This window comes from Rhincodon typus, chromosome 4 (genome assembly GCF_021869965.1).
Source record: "Rhincodon typus isolate 14 chromosome 4, sRhiTyp1.1, whole genome shotgun sequence".
NCBI classification, from domain to species: Eukaryota; Metazoa; Chordata; class Chondrichthyes; order Orectolobiformes; family Rhincodontidae; genus Rhincodon; species Rhincodon typus.
The window spans coordinates 54,686,911-54,706,610 of record NC_063335.1 but is presented as its reverse complement, the minus strand read 5'-3'; the positions used below and the strand labels follow the sequence as shown (position 1 = coordinate 54,706,610).

The following is a 19,700-nucleotide window of genomic DNA, read 5'->3' as shown; positions in this document are numbered from 1 at the left end:
AAACTAGAAGGCATAGATTTAAGGTGAGCGGGGAAAGATTTAAAAGGGACCTAAGGGGCAACTTTTTCATGCAGAGGTTGGTGCATGTATGGAATGAGCTGCCAGAGGATGTGGTGGAGGCTGGTACAATTACAACATTTAAAAGGCATTTGGAAAGGTATATGTAGGGTTTAAAGAGATAAGGTCCAAATACTGGCAAATGAGACTAGATTTATTTAGGATATCTGGTTGGCATGGAAGAGTTGGACTGAAGGGTTTGTTTCCGTGCTGTATTTCTCTATGACTCCATGACTCTATGGTTGAAAATAGCAATGTATTAGAGCACTGTGACCCTCCAATATGCATAATCACTATTCTTAGATGTCTCTCTGGATGCTTGAAGGTCATATTTACTGAACATTCCTTTCTCATAGAATGTGATAAATGGGCTTCATTAAGAGCTACAGTTCAATAGAGTTCAGGTTAGGATACAAATGGAGGTTCTCCAGATCAATCCTTGGAATGGCAGGATTATCTTGTGAGGAGAGATCCAGGTGACTGGGCCTATATTCATTACATTTTAGAAGAATGAGAGATGATCTCATTGAAGCACTTCAAATTCTTGCAACTGTGATAGGGTGGGTGGACATAGGATATCTCCCATGGTTGGTGAAATTAGGGCCAGAATAGTTAATACCACGATAATGGGTAAGCCATTTAGGACTAAGATGAAAAGAAATTTCTTCACTCAGAGTGTGGTGAATCTTTGAAATTCTCTACCCCACAGAGCTCAATCATTGAGCATGTCCAAGTAAGAAATTGAAAGATTCCTAGAAACTAAAGATATAAGGGATAACATAGATGATAAATCATGACCTAAGTGAATACTGAGAAATGCTTAATGGGCTGAATGCCCTATTGTGCCCCCATGCAGCACTTGTGGTCTTGGTGATGACAAGATTGTTGTTTGATTGGAAGTTCCAGGATCTTTAATGCAATGATGTCAGGATGTTGTGGACCAATGATGTCAGGATAATGTGTGACATGGGGAAGAGTTTTCATATGTCATCACTGATTTTCAGCCTTTTCTCACTGGGAGACATTCAAGGCAGGATGATAAAATTACCAAATTGCCTCAGAACTTCTTGTAGATTGTACATATGGCAGCCATATAGAGGGGCTGAGTCTAATCCTGTCCTGAACAGTACCAGCATTCTACACTATTGTTGCAGCTTCACCAATCCAGGCTGGCAGTGAAAATGCTGTGATACTTCTACATTGCTGCTGGTGGAGAAACAGACCATAAGAGCATAAGAAATTGGAATAGGAGTAGGCTGTTCAGTCCTTTGAGCCTGATCTGACATTCCTCATATCCACTTTCCTGCCCTTTCCCCGTAACCCTTGATTACCCTAATGATCAAAATTCTATCTCAGCCTTAAACATACACACTGACTCTGAACCCAGAGTTCTCTGAGGCATAGAATTCCAAAGACTCACAACACTCTGAGAGAAGAAATTCCTCCTCATCTCAGTCACAAACTGGTGCCCTTTTATTCTGAAACTATGCCCTCTGGACCTAGAGTCTCTCATGAGAGGAAACATCCTTTTAGCATTTGCTCTGGCAAGCCCCCTCAGAATCCTTTATGTTGTGGATGTAGACATGAGGAATGTTGATTCAATCCTATTGAATGGTGGAGTTGTGTCAGGAATCAAATGGTCTACTTCTGTTCCTGTTTCTTATGGTCTCAACAAGATCACCTCTCATTTTTCTAAATTTCACCAAGTAGAATCCCAACTTGTTTAACTTCTGCTCATAAGATAATTCATTCATACTGGAGATCATCCTGATGAACCTTCAGGTCATATTCCTTACCATTAGGCTCACCCATTAGATCGCTTGTTGTAGTGATCATTGGGCAGCCACATAAGAGGTATTACAAAGTGGATTGTCTTTTTGTTGTGTTATTCCTTTACAAAGATCTGGCAAATATAAAGTTTTCAGTGATAACTCACCCTCAAATGTCTGCACCTTTGGGTATTTGAACTCGAGACCTCAGCGTTGCTAGACCAGCACGATGTTTGTCCGTACTTAACATGGTGGTCCTCATAATGGGCTGTGCTAGAACCATGACATTTTGAGGGCTGGTGTGGCCGTGTGTTGGATATGGACAATCCAAAAATAGTTTGAAATGGCACACTAATGTTGATCTGAAGCAGGAAGAAATGGCAATCTAGGGTTGTATGGCATCTCAAACTAACTCACAGCACCGTCAGGACATTTTCTGAAGAAGGATCTAGGTCCGAAACGTCAGCCTTCCTGCTCCTCTGATGCTGCTTGGCCTGCTGTGTTCATCCAGCTCTACACCTTGTTATCTCACAACACCGTCTGATCAATACCGATAAGTGGAGATCATGATCGACATATGTTGACTTCCCTCCAAATCTCTTTGTCACAGAATTGTTTCCAGGCAAAAGGAGGCCAAGAAGATCCGCTCTGACCAGTTGTACAATGGGTAATAAGTCCATTCGCAAATATTGCATCAAAGAAAAATTACAGTGAGGGCCACGTCTACTCGGGAAATTTTCAGAGTGAATGACCTCTTGGTGCTCCGGGTCAATTTGAGTTCATTCCGCCAGCCCCTCAGTATTGGGGTTAGGATAAATTGCAAACTCGCGTTTTCTGCCTCATCCTGCGGCTGGGAGCACAAACCCACGCCACCGACCTTCACTGAAAGCGGCGGCTAGGAGTTGGAGCAGAGGGGAATTAGAGAAGGTCATTTCGCCGGCCCTCGGTCCTGACACCACGCCACCCCGCTTCGTAGAGATGAAGTTGATTTCGCCGCAGTAGAAATGTGAATAAGGCTGACCGCTAGCGGAGGCAGAGATGAACTGTTTGGGAGGCAGAATCTGAAAAGCAGTTCGAGACCAAACAGCGCTTCAAACTCTGCGCCGCAAGACAGAGCACACGTATTACATGCAATAACTAATTATTGTGTAAATGTCTACATAATATAAATAGCAAGTATATTTAATGTATCCATTTACATTATACCACATACACAATGTGCTATACCATGCAATGTACACATTTATACGAAGCAATTACTTGTGTGTGCATATGTTAAATAAACATGCATATAGACAAATACAACACAAGCCAAGTGGAACTGTTTTCTCTTCCACTGTATAGTTCACACATTCCCATTCTGCTGGGCAGAGAGACCTGTCTAGGTGCGAACTGTGTTGTGTTTGGCTGCGTTCCCCACACAGAAAGAGGAGCTGAAACAGAGGGCATGAAACAGAGTGTGAGAAACAGAAGAGCACTCTTCGCCCACTGACTGGCTTCCGCAGATATCAAATCTGGGAAGTTTTTTTACAGGTAGGGGGAGGGCGGTGTTGGCTGGTGAATGGGTGGTGCACCCCGGATGATGATTCACTGGTTAGGGCGGGGGTAGGGTGGGGGTCTTTCCATCTCCTTCCCCCTCCCCTCCCAGCGCATACACTTTTTTTTTAGCACCACCGCTTGTGGATCATCCTCTCTCACCGGCTGCGGGAGTCTGCAGGAGTGACTGGAAGGTGTCATTTGCAGTTGGCAGATGCCCACATTGCCACTTGATGCTGTGTTAATAGGAGGGTTAATAGGATCGGGGTGGGGGGGTTGCCTGGGTTGGAGTGTGGGGCGGGAAACGAGAGGAGAATGAACGAAAACAACCCTATTATATCGGGATAACTATTGCCTAGTGTGTTGCTGTGTGGAGGACAAGGCTGTTCGAGTGTCCGTTTGAAATCATACATTTATTGATAAAAGGAGAGATGAGAGAGAGAAAAACACTCCTTTGCAGTTGCTTAGGTTCCCGCCATGTTCCTTGGCTGCAGATATATTGACTGCAGCAACTTAACTGGTGTCCTGGTAGCTTGGTAATCCCCCCCTTTTTTTGAGATGCTCTGAATTTCCAACTGGACTCTTGGATTATGATGCGGAACACTCGTCCAGCTCTCGGCGCCACTGCATTGAGACTGGGGTGAACTTTTCTTTTATTTCAGGGACCGCGACGCGTTTGGTGGACAGCGAGAGAGACCCCTGGATAGGCCACAGAAAAAGAGAGACAGAAGTCGAAATCTAATGCAAAACACGTTCGACAAAAGCAGAGTGAGCTGCCTGTGCCGGAGCAAGAACGATGTCAAGAAGGTACCGTGGGCAGACACAATCCATTTCAACTTGATGCAAAATCCTGTAATTGACGCCTGGCTTTTTCCAAATGCATCTGGTCACACCTGTGTATGTGTGCGTGAGCGTAAAAGGATTTTGTGTTAAATACGCTTTGGAAAAAAAAGGGGAGTAATTCTGCTTTTGTACGGCTTCTCCCAGAAGATTGAGAAGGTGGAGCGATTAAAGGACTGATGACGGACCTATTAATCCCTTCGATGCATCAAAAGACGCCGGGAATCGTGGCAACATTTGTGTGGGAATCATGGGGACATTCTGATCAACCTGGAGTCCTGTGCGAAACTGCTGGGGATTAGTTTGGGTTGAGTTTTGAAAACCCACAAACATATACACACCTCTACACATGTATGTCTTTCCAGACACAGCGTTCCAGACGGGAGCTGGGGACTTGGATAAGCTTGTGTGAGCATCTTTCTTCCTGAATCCATTCAACCATCCCATCCCATCCATCTCCCGTCAGCCTGTCAGCTTCGCATTGCTTCAATGGAATTGGTTTGGATTGGAGCCCCTTGCATTAGAATCAGACATGGTCCATGGGTATCAGCACGGATTGCTTCACGGTAAGTTCCGCCTATGCGAATTGAGGGGGACCCCTGTTGACTGCCAACATTTTGCCTCGGTTGAGCGCGGCTGTGTAGAAACCCAACTGGGCACTGAATATAGATGAGGTGCAGCTAGCAGTATTGGGAGGAGGGGGGAAGCGAGAGGGATGAAAAGCAGATGACTTAAGACAGTCCCTTGATTTATCAGTTGCCTTTGAGGAATCCAACTGCCTTCACAGAGAACATTTAACTTGAGCATTTTTTTTGGCTGTCTGTGACTTCCAAACTACCTCGTCGCCCTTGTATTCGCCGAACCAATGTAACCATACAAGCCCAGGTGTGTTTGATTCCATTTGCCCGGAAACTCCTGGCGTAAGTCCTTTTTTTGTTATTCTTGGCTAACTCCCGAGGAAGCTATGAGCTCGAACTTTGTTTTAAAATGGATTGTCATTGTTAACTTGCGCTTAGACTGCAACTAGACTGTTAGCAAAAGCAGATGTGAGAGAAAATGGACGGGTTTGTATGCATTTAAAAAAAAAAGTACTGGAGAGACGATTCCGAGAAACTGGATATAATGGTGTGCAATTCTCCACTTTTGCATAAATAATGCATAATGACTGTTAAAACTATATCTTTAAAAAGGCATTAGTAAAAGTACATCAACTTCTGTCTGCTGTATTGTACAACTATCTCGGAAATTGTTTGTACCTAATGCCTGTTTCTAGCTACTTAACGATGTTAATATAAACAAAGAAAAAAAAAATCCCCGTGATAAATATGCTTTCTTTTCCTCCTCTGGCAGTTGTATCAAGTCTTATCCTGCTAGGACTCTGTGTGTCAACAAAAAAGACATCAGGTAATATTTATAATGGTGCCCTTTCTTTCATAATCACGTTTTATTCCTGTCATTCCAATTATCTGACTGTAATCAGCAGATAATGTCACTTATTGTTCAGTGTTTACTGCAGTGATCTGCCGAACGTTGAAGTGACTCATAGTTTGCAATGGCTAAAGCATTTTGGAAGTGCTTTGTCCAGCATAGTCACTGCATAAAGCAGACACTGCAGTTTTTTGTCTGCTCGAGGAGACATTGAAATTATTAGGGGTAGAGGAGAGGAAAACCGTCCACCTATTGTCTTTTTGTGATAACATTTTTTCAGCCTGTCACTTTGTAACTCAATTTTCATACTTGTTCATTGATCTGAATTCTGATTTTTTCTTTCATTGATATTACCCAAAATTTATTCCCAAATTTAACTATCTACCAGTTATATTCCATAAACATTTTCTACTACTAACATTGCAGCAAGATCTATGCCCAATCTCATTAGAACAAAATGCATGTTGGGAAATGTTGCCACCCAGACACTACCAGTTCACATGTGATTGCTTTTGGTATCAGAGGGATATTTCCTATTATAGTGATATTTTTGTCCAAGTGTCAAATGCAGTTGCTAAGTCAGTCCTTTGCTCCTAAGACACGCTGATTTGAAAGTCCGAATGCAGCACATAGTTTTGGTCCCAATTGCTGATGATTGTATTTTGAATTGGCTAGGAGTGCTGAACCAGAAACCTGCATGTTTTGCACTCTAGTGCTAATTTAAGCAGTTTTCATAGAACAGTATATGTCAGCTCCCCTGCCCTCTTCCACTGAAGGTGTGGAGTTCCACGGCTGGTGCACAGTGATATTTGTCCCTCAGGGTCCCAGATAGGTTCTCAGATGTGGCACAGATGGTCTTGGTAGAGAAGTCCAGAGGGGATGCCCTGCAGAGGGGAATGGCACCCGTCCTTGCCATCCTGTCCATTTCCCTTGGAGCAACTGGACAGCATAGTGGCTTAGTGGTTAACACTGCTGCATCACAGCACCAGGGACATGGGTTTGATTCCAGCCTTGGGTGATTGTCTGTGTGGAGCTTGAAAGTTCCCCCCATATCTGTGTGGGTTTCTGCTGGATGCTCTGGCTTCATCCCACAGTCCAAAGATGTGCAGGTCAAATACATTGGCCATGTTAAATGTTGAGTTATGGGGATAGAGTAGGGGCTGGTTCTGGATGGGATGCTGTTCAGAGGGTCGGTGCCGACTTGATGAACCAAATGGCCTCTCCCTGCACTGTCAGGATTCTATGATTCTAAATGGTGCTGCACCCAATGAGACCCTTTGAAAGATTCCATTAGTGAGTGTTGCCTTTTTCTTGACTGACTTCTTTGGATTGTCTCTTCTGATTTAGCAGCACTATACTTGCTGTTTTAGGTTTCGTTCTTAGTGCATTTCTGATCTATATGTAGCTAGAAAGTTGGCATTTTTGACAAAGTGCCCAAGAAGGTTTTTTTTCAATATGTTTCAGTGGTCTTTCACACAGCTCCAGCAGCAAGTAAAAATGAAATGGCAAATATCCATTTCAATGGCACTTTAAATGCACATCTGCTCTATGCTTAATTCAAAATAGCAGGTCACTAATAAGTGATGGCATCAGAGTACATGATAGCCTTCATACTTCAATGTACTCTCTTTACTGGGTGCTAATATTCTGCCTATTAACAAGTTTCTGGGAGTTTGGTCCTCCCTCAGTTTTCAACCTATTTGCCAGGGTACTATCACGTGCCAAACCTGCATAGTTCATCATTAGACCCCATCTTGGCCACCTTGGAAGATCTTTAGCATCTAAATGAGCTGCTAAAGATTCTTCCTTAAGAATTTTGAAGTGAGTTACCTACTATGAATGAAGTAATGCACAAATTACGTGAAAATAAAATCTGCTACCTCAGTTGCAGTATGTTGAGTCTCATATGTTTGGAACAGCATGAGTTCATATCCGAACATTTACTACCCCAGTAGTTTTCACAGTGTCTGCTCAATATTGCTCCCTCTTTCAGTCTCACCATATTCTGATTCCCAGATTTATTTATTTATATTATATATATTTATTTATTCATATAGTGTGGGTGTTGCTAGCAAGGCCGGCATTTATTGCCTTTCCACAGTTGCTTTTGGGAACGTGCTGGTGAGGCATTTCCACCAACTGAATGGCTTGCTAGGACATTTCAGAGGGCATTTAAAGATCAATTACTGTTACCAAAGTCATATTTGAACAGGAACAAAAACAAAGTTGCTGGAAAAGCTCAGCAGGTCTGGCAGCATCTGTGGAGGAGAAAACAGAGTTAACGTTTTGGGTCCGGTGACCCTTCCTCAGAAAGGAGACATTAATTTCTTTCTTGCTTTATGTTGCTTTGTCTCAACTCCTACTTCATTGCAGGTCAGCCTACAATCTCCTCCATCCTAGACTCACTATGCTGTTTTAAAACAAATTACCCTAACCCTGTGCTAGTCTTTGCTGTCCACCCCGCACCATCCTACACATGACCTTGATAGATATATGACCAACCTCCTCTTCTGTTAATGATCAAAATATACAAAGTTCTTGGTGTTTCAGGCAAATAGGTTTTACCAAATACTGATTTGACACTGAATCTGATCTGTTTACAGACAAACCAACCTCTTCAAAGTCAGTGCAGTGTGGCTCTTGGATCAAAAATCCAGATGGTGGCTTCTTCACATCTCCCAATTATCCAAACAAGTACCCTCCTGACAGAGAGTGCACATACATCATTGAAGGTATGAACAAGAGATATTTCACCCACATTGTAGTGAAGGTAAAATTATTATATACAGATTGTTATCCGTGATTTTTTTTGCAAGAACTGTAATCAAAATAGACAATGATTTAGCATTATAAATCTAGTTACTTCACCAGTGAGCGCAACTTTAGTCCTTTAAGAAAATTGATTTTCTGACATTAGTCAGTAATCATTTTTGCATTATTTACATATTATTTTCTTTAACATAAATACTTTTTCAACGTTTTAAACCACAGATCATAAAACAAATCTTTATGCCTCCAAAAATCATTCCTTCCTTTCTTTAAGGGAATATGGACATTTGGGCAAGACCAGTATTTGGCGCTCATTCCTAATTGAACTTGAATTGAGATGGTTTGCTTGGCAACTTCAGATGGTAGCTGAGAGCCAATCACATTGCTGCAGGCTTGGAGTCACATGTAGGCTAGGGCAGGACAGACTTCCTTCCCTAAATGGCATTGTATAACCAAATTGACTTTTCAAATAATTGATCGTAGTTTCTGTCATCCTTTTTGAAACTAGCTTTAGATTCCAGATGTATTAATTGAATTTAAATCCAACAGATTTTATGGTAGGATATGAGCTCATGTACCAGAGCATTAGTCTGGAGTTCTGAATTACTGGTCCACCCCTGAGCTGCCAGTTCCCAGTATCCTTATCGGGATTTTTGAAAGTTGATTGGATTTTAGTAAGGCTTTCGACAAGGTCCTTCATGGTAGGCTCATTCAGAAGATTAAGATGCATGGGATCAACAGTGACATGGCCACATGGATTCAAAATTGGCTTGCCTGTAGAAGGCAGACTGTAGTAGTAGAAGGGTGTTGCTTTGGCTGGAGGTCCGTGACTCGTGATGTTCCACAGGACCTCTGCTGTTTGTGATATATGTAAATGACTTGGATGAAAATGTAGATGTGTGGGCTAGTAAGTTTGCAGATGATAACAGATTGGTGGAGTTGTGGATAGTGTTGGAAGTTGTCAAAGGATACAGTGGGATATAGATCAGTTGCAGATATGAGTGGAGAAATGGAAGATGGAGTTTAATCCAGGTAAGTTTGAGGTGCTGCACTTTGGGAGATCAAATTTTAAGGAAAATGATACAGTTAATGACAGAACCCTGAACAACATTGATGTACAGAGGGACCTTAGGGTTCAAGTCCATAGCTCCCTGAAAGTGGCTGCTGAAATAAATTTAGGTGGTAAAGAAGGCATGTGGCATGGTTGCCTTTATTGGTCAGGGAATGGGGTACAAGAGTCAGGATGTCATGTTGCAGCTTTATAAAACTTTGATTAGGCCACACTTAGAGTATTGTATCAGTTCTGGTTGCCACATTACAGGAAGGATGTGGAGGCTCTGGAGAGATGCAGAAGAGGTTTACCAGGCTGCAGCCTGGATTAGAAGGTATGAGCTATATGGAGAGGCTAGAAAAACTCGGGTTGTTTTTCTCTGGAGCGGCGGAGGCTGAGGGGAGACTTGATAGCAATCTATAAAATTATGAGATGCATGGATAGAATTGATGGTCAAAATCTTTTTCCCAGAGATGAAATGTCTAAAATTAGGGAGCATTTAAGGTGAGAGGGGTAAAGTTCAAAGGAGATGTGAGGGGCAAGTTTTTTTAACATTGAGTGTGGTAGAAATGTGGAACGTGCTGCCAGGGATATTGAAGGAGGCAGATACGATAGGGCCATTTAAGTGACTTTTAGATAAGCACATGAATATGCAAGGAATGGAAGGGTATGGACAAAGGGCAAACAGAAGGGATTAGTTTAATTTGGCATCATATTCAGTACAACATCATGTGCTGAGGGGCCCATTCCTGTGCTGTACTGGCCTCTGTTCTATGTTCTATGATTGCAAGCAGCTCTTTTTATCCAAGACTATTTTGGCCTGAAAAGGTATTAAATATGTGTTTCTTTTATTCAATCGTACCTTATACTTGATATATGCTGCCTTAAAATTATAACATCTCCCAAATTTCACCCATATTATGGATTTAATATTGACAGTAGATAACCTGTTTGATGTAACATGAGATAAACATGCAAATTAATTAAACATGTAAAAACATCAAGTAATAGATTGTTCTTGCACAATGCATTAATTTATATGGTGCTGGTGTGCATTATTTTAAATAAATAATTGTTATGATTGAAAGTTTACAATTCCCTCGAGATGATATGCTCTGCTTTAGGTCTGGATGTCATTCCTTGTATCATCTGAACTCACCCATTTCCTTTGATATACTATACATTTGTAATATAATTATGTCAACTTTTATTTTATGTATTATCTTGGAACTGATTGTTTAACTTCATTATTTAGCTGCACCAAGACAAAGCATTGAACTTTACTTTGATGAAAAGTACTCCATTGAACCTTCTTGGGAATGCAAATTTGACCATATTGAGGTGCGAGATGGACCTTTTGGATTTTCTACTGAGATTGGACGTTACTGTGGTCAAAATATTCCACCTTTTATAACATCATCGGGTAGATATTTATGGATTAAATTTGTTGCTGATGGTGAGCTCGAATCTATTGGATTTCTGGCAAGATACAACTTTATACCAGGTAATCATTTTTTTATTATCTCATTGGAATAATAGTAACATGAGACAAGTAGATATTACTCTTTCCTGCTTGAGTGCACATCAAGTACTTTTTAAGCGTTATGGTGATGGAAAATTGACAAATGCATCATTTATGAATAAGTACTGGTAACAAAGAAAAGGACACATTCCTGTCCATAATTAAAAGGATTTTTTTTTCTGTTTTGTTCCTGACTGATACAGAATAGACCTGTTGAATATAATGTTGCCCCAAAAGTAATAGATAGGGGATTTTGTTGTTGAAGTAGAAGAAATGTATCTGTACCTGTTAAAGATATAATTTAAAAGATATTTTGATATGATTGCATGCAGGACTGAATTCTTGATGAGGATGCAGGGGATTAATAATCTGAAAGGGTTTTTCCTTAGTCTTTATTTCTTTGCATTTTCATAACGTGATGAACAATGTAAATAGATTAGACCTCCAGCATGTCAGAGCATTTCAAAGCTGCATTATTTAACATTTGTATAGCTATTTTCACTTAAATCCTTCATTTAATGTGAAGAAAACTTAGTTATTAAGCAGTAATTTTCTTATGGCTGGTGTAACAATATGGGATAGATTAGTGCCAGCAATTTCCATTGGTGTCTCATTGTACTCAGTAACATAGAAGAGTTCCGTAAAGGAAACAAAGAAGTTTTTATTCTGCTACTTCCAAGTGTCAGTGGGAGGAGATTGAATTATTAAAGTTAACTTATCTGATCTGACTTCTGGAAGACTGTGTTTTGAGCTGCATTAGGCTGAGGTCTAATTGGAGGTCATGCATTCATATGGATGGAGGATTGCGTAACTAGTAGAAGTCAGAGTTGAGGTAAAGGGGGCAATTTTAGGAAGGTATTCTGTAGCTAATGGAGTGCCACAGGGATCAGTGCTGAGGCCACAATTATATACATTATATATTAATGACTTTGATGAAGAAAATGAATGTTTGGATCCAGGTTTGCAGATGACAAGAAAAATAGGTAGGAAGGCAAGTGGTGACAATGACATAAGGAGTTTGCAGAGGGAAATAGACAAATTAAGTGAGTGTGCAAAAACTTGAATGCATCCATGTGAGGTTATGCACATTGGCAATAAGAACTAAGGAGCTGAATATTATTTAACTAGAGAAAGACCTTGTCCATGAAACATAAAATAATAGCATCCACATTCAGTGGGTAATAGGGAAGACAAATGGATTACTTGCCTTTATTGAAAAGGGAAAGGAGTATAAAAATAGAGAGATTTTGCTAAAACTACACAAGATCATTGTTGGAAGACAGTTTTGGGCCCCTTAAGGTTCACAAAGCGGACACCAGGTATGTTTTATAAATAGTTTTATAAATAAATCATTAAAATATAGAAGAATGCGAGGCAATGTTAATGATACATAGATGATTCGGAGGGGACATGACAGGGTAGATGCATGGGAGAGTCTAGGAACAAAGGGCATAATCCCAGAATAAGGAGTCACACGTTTAAAACAGATGAGGAAGAATTTCTTTTCTCAGTGGGTAGTGAATCAATGAAATTCTGTACTGCAGAGGTTTGTTGAGACTGGGTTGTTAAGAATGTTCAAGACTGAGAAAAGCAGAATTTAAAGCAGTAAAGGAATCAAGGTATACAGAAAAGAGGCAAGAATGTAGAAGTGAGGATTATCAGATCAACCATGAACTCAATGAATGGTGTAGCAGACTCAATGGGTTGAATGGCCTACTTCTGCTCCTACATCTTATGGTCTGATGGTCAATGTCAGCATGTAAGTCAGCTGCAGCACCGCTCAAAGTAATGGGTGTAATTATGTAAAGTGACATTAAGATTGGGAGATTTCAGAAAGTCATTCCACAGAGCCATCTAGTGGTTGGAGCCTGATAATCTGTTATGACAGTTGACGTAATAGAATTGTATGGACTGTTGAAATTTAATATAGTTAATGTGACCATAAAAACATAACCAAAAAAGTGTAGAACAAAAAGTGAGGCCTGCGGACAGGAAATGTGCTTCAGTGGGGTTTTAATGATCTATACGTAGTGTCTTTTTTGTGGCATTGAATAACAAAAAAAGTAGATTGACAGCAAATTGTATCTGATACATTATAATGTTTTCGTGGGTTAGCATATTGGCTATAGTTTTGACATTTATATAATCCTGAATTTACTTAATTTCTCGACGATAATGTGTTGTTCTGTTGACAATATGGCAGAAGTGTTAACACTTAAAATGTTCATTTGGGAATGTTTTGTGATTTATTTTAAATCAGTTATTACCTTATTTTAAACGCCTTGGGTTAGATTTTGCTTCTGTACAATAATATAAATTTTGTGAAAGCAAATTTACAGCCCATTTTACAACCACCATTATTTTGTTTAATTTTTATATTTAAAAATAATTTAGCGTTAGCAGGCTTAAATTTAGACCTGTATTCAGGTGGATAATTTCATGGTATATTTAATCAAAATAAAAGTTGGAAGTGGTATGTTTTATGCTCGTTCAGGTTTTACCTTCTAAGAAAGAGCTTTGCTTACATTATTCCAGTTTTCAATTTTCCCTGATTGTTTTTAATTAAGCATTCTTCAAATTCCTAATGCTTCCTTCAATTAAATCTATTATATCTCAATCTATCAGTCAGGCAGATTTTTGGTTACAATCATAAAGTTATAGAGTACAGCATGGAAACAGATCCTTCGGTCCAACCTGTCCAGTCCAACCAGATAGCGGATATTAATCTAGTCCCATTTGCTAGCACATGGCCCATATCCCTCTAAACACATCCTGTTCATGTACCCATCCATATACCTTTTAAATGTTGTAATTGTACGTGTCTCCACCCATTCCTCTGGCAGCTCATTCCATACACGCACCACCCTCTGTGTGAAAATGTTGCCCCTTAGGTCCCTTCTAAGTCTTTCTGCTGTACCCTTAAAACTATGCCCTCTAGTTTTGACATCCCTGCCATGGGAAAAAGACCTTGTCTATTCACCCTCTCCATGCCCGTCATGATTTTATAAACCTCTACGAGGGCCCCTCCCAGCTTCCGACGCTCCAGGTAAAAAAGGCACACCCTATTCAGCCTCTCTCTATAGCTCAACCCCACCAACCCCAGGAACATACTTTTAATTCTTTTCTGAACCTTTTCAAGTTTAAGAACATCTTTCCTGTAGCAGGGAAATGAGAATTGAGCACAGTATTCCAAAAGTGGTCTCCCTTGATTTGTGCTGGTGTTATTTTGTTGCAAGTGTTAGGAGGGCACAAAAGCAATTCACATAGACTGGGCAATTATTTTGTGATTCTTCTTTTCTGTTTGGAACATTACTGCTTGACCTGAATAGGATTAGCACCACAATATGTGAGAAATCCAAGAGAGCATTATGTACTGCACCTGTGGGACAATGATAAAAATTGGCTTTAGAAATGCTGAAAATGTTTTTTTTCTTTTGGTGAGGTGCTTCTGACACCTCACCAAATCACCATCATGAAAGTAAACTATTTATGTTTGTTATCAGATTTTGTTCAAGACATGATGACTCACTGTTAGGCATATTAGAAACATGTAGTTCAAAATCTACATCATTATTCAGACACATCAATTTGTTTCTTCAAGGTACAGCAGTCAATTGATGTCATTTCCCACTTCCTTCATCCTTTCATGTTATTATAAAACATTTTGCACCTGGAAATGTTTGTACAGGAACAGGATAGTGTTTTTTTGAATTCATTTCTCGCACTTAAGTTTTGCTGGCTGGCCTGCTTTTATTGCCCATTGTAGTGGTGAATGCCTTCTTGAACTACTGCATTTCATGTCCTGTGAGTAGATCCACAAAGCCCTAAGCCAAGGAATTCCAGGATTTTAACCCAGCAACAGTGAAGGAACAGTGATATATTTCCAGATCAGGATGGTGAGTGACTTGGAGAGGAACTTGCAGGTTGTGGTGTACCCATGTATCTTCTGCCCTTGTCCTTCTAGATGGAAGTGATCATTTGTTTGGAAAGTGCTGTCAAAGGATCTTTGATGAATTTCTGCAGTACACCTTGTAGGTGGTACACACTGCTGCTACTGAGCATTAATGGTGGAGGAAGTGGATGCTTGTGGATGTGGTGCCAGTCAAGCAGGCTGCTTTGAACTGGAACATTTCAAGAGTGATGTTGGAGCTGCACCGATTGAGGCAAATAGGGAGTGTTCCATCACACTCCTGACTTGTGCCTTCTGGATGGTGGACAGGCTTTGGGGAGTCAGGATATGAGTTACCTACTGCAATATTTCTAGTCTCTGACCTGCTTTTATAGACACTGCATTTATATGGCAAGTCCACTTGAGTTTCTGGTCAGTGGTGACCTCCAGGATGCTCATAGTGTGAGATTATCATTTCTTAGTGGAAATGGTGATTGCCTGACATTTAGGTGGTGCACATGTTACTTGCCACTTAGGTGGCTCAATGGTTAGCACTGCTGCCTCACAGCGCCAGGGACCTGGGTTTGATTCCAGCCTTGGGTGACCGTCTGTATGGAGTTTGCACATTGTCTGCGTGGGTTTCATCTCCAGTTTCCTCCCACAGACCAAAGATGCGCAGAGTAGGTGGATTGGCTCTGCTAAATTGCCCACAGTGCCCAGGGATATTTAGTTTAGGTGGGTTAGACATGGGGAATGGGTCTGGGTGGGATGCTCTTTGGAGGGGTGGTGTTTGCACAGTGTAGGGATTCTATAAATTCCATGAACAGTTGCCATCCCAAGCCTGGATAATGACCAGGACTTGTTGCATTCGAACATGGACTGAGGAGCTGTGAATGGTGCTGAGCATTGTGCAATCAGTGATGAACATCCTACTTCTGACCTTATTATGGAGGGATAGTCATTGAAAATCATAGAATCCCTACAGTGTGGAAACAGGCCCTTTGGCCCAACAAGTCCACACTGACGCTCACAGCATCCCACCCAGACCCACCCCCTTACAACCCACCTAGTCTATGCACCCCTGAACACAATGGGCAATTTAGCATAGCCAATTCACCTGGCTTGCACATCTTTGGACTGTGGGAGGAAAGCGGAGCACCCAGAGGAAACCCACGCAGATGCGGGGAGAACGTGCAAACTCCACACAGACAGTTGCCTGAGGGTGGAATTGAACCTGGGTCCCAGGTGCTTGTGAGACAGCAGTGCTAACCACTGAGCCACCATGCAGCTGAAGATAGTTGGGCCAAGGACAGTACCCTGAGGAACTTCTGCAGAGATGTCCCAGAGCTTTAAGAGACACAATTGTCTTCCTACATGCCAAGTGTGACTCCAACTGCACTGCCACTTCTACTGCACCTGTCCTGCTGGTAGGAGAGGACATATCTAGAGTTGGTGATGGTAGTGTCTGGGACATTGTTCCTTGTCTTTGATATTATTGCATAAGTGCAGCTATATCATGCTGTTGCTTGACTTGACTGTGAGACAGTTCTTCAAATTTTAGCACTTGCCCCCAGATGCTAGTGAGGAGGACTTTGCAGTGTTGACAATGCTGTTTCTCGCCATTGTCATTTCTGATATCTAGGTTAATGTTAGATTTCCGTGAATTTCATTTCTTTGTTGCGACTTCATAGCAATTGATACAATTGGGTGATTTCATAGGCTATGAGATTCAACCAGATTGCTGTGTCTCTGGTGTCACATATATGCCAAATCAGGTGAGGATGGCAGATTTCCTTTGCTCTCCTGAGCCAGATGGGTTTCACCGAAAATTGACAATATTCATGGTCATCAATATATTCTTAATTCCAGATCTTTTGGTTTTGTTGAATTCAAATTTTACCATCTGCCATAGTAGGATTTGAAGCCAGGTGCTTACAATGTTAGCCAAGTTTCTGGATTAATAGGTCTAGCAATAATGCCACTAGGCCATTGCCTCCCTAGTGTGATTTGAAGTTCCTTAGAGTTGGAAGTCTCACTCACACATGCATGCAGTAATAATTGTTGGTGTTCACTAAAGTCATTTGTAAAGAAACTTGTTAAGTTCAAAATCTTCAAACATTTGACACGAATTCTACACTGAAGATGCTGCAAAAATGGCTTCAACGGGTGGTTGTCATTAACAACCTTGCTTTTTTCTCACCCTCTGTCATTTGAAAGCACTTATGAATGACCGAACAGATATCAAAACTTCACCCATTAAACATTTTTTTTTAACTGTAAGCCCAGTCGCCAAGTGGCATCATCTATTTTGACCATTGTGTGAGTAACTGGGTAATGGTTAGGATTAGAATTAGCCATAGCTGATTCTTATGTCACTGGGACCTGCACATGTACTTTTCAGTAAGGGTCGTGAAATAGGTGATCGGATATGAGATTAGTCTCCTTGCTTCCCAGTCTAGGATCGTTCCATGAACTGACACGGAGGCAGAGCTCACCAAAGTCAGAGGTAAAAGTGAGGGGACTTTTTTAGTTTGTATATGTAGATATCACTTTGGAAAACACATTCATTCACATCTATTAATTTTACATTACTGCCCTCAATCATTGATCAGAATACCAGCAGAAATGAATGGCTCCGAAACACAAAGACAGTGGATTTGCTAATGATGGTCGTGTCACAGAAAATGATGTACTGGTGACTGGGTGATAGTGGAGTGAGTTATGCTTACAGCAACTAATTCAACTTTGTTGCATTTCGTTAGAAGTGAGTAGAATAAAATAGAAATTAATGCTAATACAGGTGCTACTGGTGGGAGGATGTTGACAGAGGAGTTGAAACTGAAACAACAGGGATCACGTGCCTAACTGCATAATCATACAATGCTGCTTTTACAACAGAGGTTTTTGAACCATTTGAGTGTCTCTTCTTAGACAGCCAAGACACTTCATTAAAATATTTAAGTCAAGTTCTCATAATGACAAGCGGGAGTCCGATTTAAAACTCATCACTGCCTGTTCAGTTTCCCAGGATTCAAGGTACCTAGCAGCAAAAAGGAGGCAGGAGCTGTCAACTCCAGCAGGTGGTTACATTTTTTTAAAATGGTACTCCTTGTTGGACCTAGGGATGCAGGAACTCCACCTCTGTTACCTCAAGGTAACTTCAGCCTCCCCTCTGTAGATTGTAGATTCTCAATCAAGCCTCTTTAGAGATTGACTATCTCCATCCAACCCCTTACTCTGTCTAAGTCTATAGATGTGAGGCTGGAAAAGCACAGCAGGTCAGACAGAATCAGAGGAGCAGGAAAGTCAATGTTTCGGGCCAAAATCTCTCATCAGCCTGCTCCTCTGATGCTGTGTGACCTGCTGCGTTTTTCCAGCCTCACACCTATGGACTCTGGCTTCCAGCATCCGCAGTCCTTATTCCCTCCCCTTACTCTGTCTGGCCTTGATCTGTGGTTTCTCTGTTGTCAGTGACTGAATCCAACCCCCAAAAATGCAAACTGCTCTGAGTTTGTGACTGCCAGGGACTGTACAAATTTTTTTCTTCGATAACAGCCTTTAGATGCTGACATTTTAACACAACAACTGGATGCCTTGTCAATTTTACTTGCTGTTTGTTGGGGACATGGAAGAGAAAATTAGATGAGGACATGCCATTCATTTTGACAGGATCTGAGTTTTTGCCTGATAGTATTGAACTTATTGAGTGGTGTTAGAGTTGCACTGATCAAGTCAAGTGGAGAGAATTGCTTCATTATCCTGACTTGTAACTGGCAACTGGTGGAAACGTTTTGAGAAGTCAGGAGGTGAGTTACTAGACATTGGCTATCAACATTCTGGTTTGCTTCTGGTAGCCAAAATATTCATGTGGCTGATCTTAGTTCAGTTTCTGGTCAGTGGTGACTCCAACAGTGATGATCTTGGGGATATTCAGTGATGGTAATACCATTGAATGTCAACAAGAAGTGGTCCTATTCTCTCTTTGTAGAAATCATCACTTCCTGGCACCTGCATGTCACAAACGTTACTTGCCACTGATCAGTGTAAACCTGAACATTGTACAGATTTTGTTGTATGTGGGCAGGACTGCTGCATTATTTGAGGATATGTTGTAAATGGAACTTGGTATTGAGAAAATTGCGAGTAAACTGAATTGGGTCTATTCAACTCATATCTGGAATTGATTGTTTTAATAATGATGAAGATTTGAAAGTTCTACTAACATTATGAGAGAAGAGAGAAGCATAAAAGGATTTTCCAGTACAAAGCCTGAATGATTAATCACTGACACTCATTGTCGCAGCAGGATGAGAAGCAGAGTGTTACAGGGGGCAAAGAGAACTATCGGCACCCAGCAATAGATTTGGATTCATTTCTATCCCATAATATCACATTCATATTATAGCCAAATACAAGCTTTAATCATCATTTTTGTTATTTGTGTATCATGTTCTGTGATACTTGTGAACATACCCTGCCACAAACTGGACCGTTTTGTGAGGGAATAACACTTTTACACAGTTAGCCAACTGTGATGTACAGATTAACTTTGTGTTCCTACAACTTGTTGTGAAAAATATTGATGTTAGAATCACTTTTGAGGAAGTTGCTTACTGTTTATTCCTTTCAGAGACTGTGTTGTATCTTATGCAAGGGTACATATTGACATAGAACTGATTCAACTGACAGGACTGCCAAATATTTTCTCCTACTCTGTCCTAAAAGATATCCTTACCAAGCTCAACGACCATTATGAAGCTAAAGTAGTTGGAACTTGTGAAGCTCTATAATCCTCCCTCTTATAGTCGTTGCTTTCCACGAGAGTCATCCAGGATGTTC

General features: G+C 40.9%; 1 protein-coding gene across 1 annotated transcript in view; it reads left to right on the top strand.

Moving 5' to 3' along the window:
- The first annotated feature begins 3,666 nt into the window (after nt 1–3,666).
- neto1l (neuropilin (NRP) and tolloid (TLL)-like 1, like) overlaps nt 3,667–19,700 on the top strand; it is a 165,146-nt gene continuing 149,112 nt past the window's right edge. Inside the window, exons 1-4 of the mRNA XM_048595751.1 lie at nt 3,667–4,768; nt 5,553–5,606; nt 8,234–8,362; nt 10,706–10,954. Of these exons, the coding sequence (XP_048451708.1) occupies nt 4,735–4,768; nt 5,553–5,606; nt 8,234–8,362; nt 10,706–10,954 (466 nt within the window). The 5' untranslated portion in view covers nt 3,667–4,734. The remainder of the gene's footprint in view (nt 4,769–5,552; nt 5,607–8,233; nt 8,363–10,705; nt 10,955–19,700) is intronic.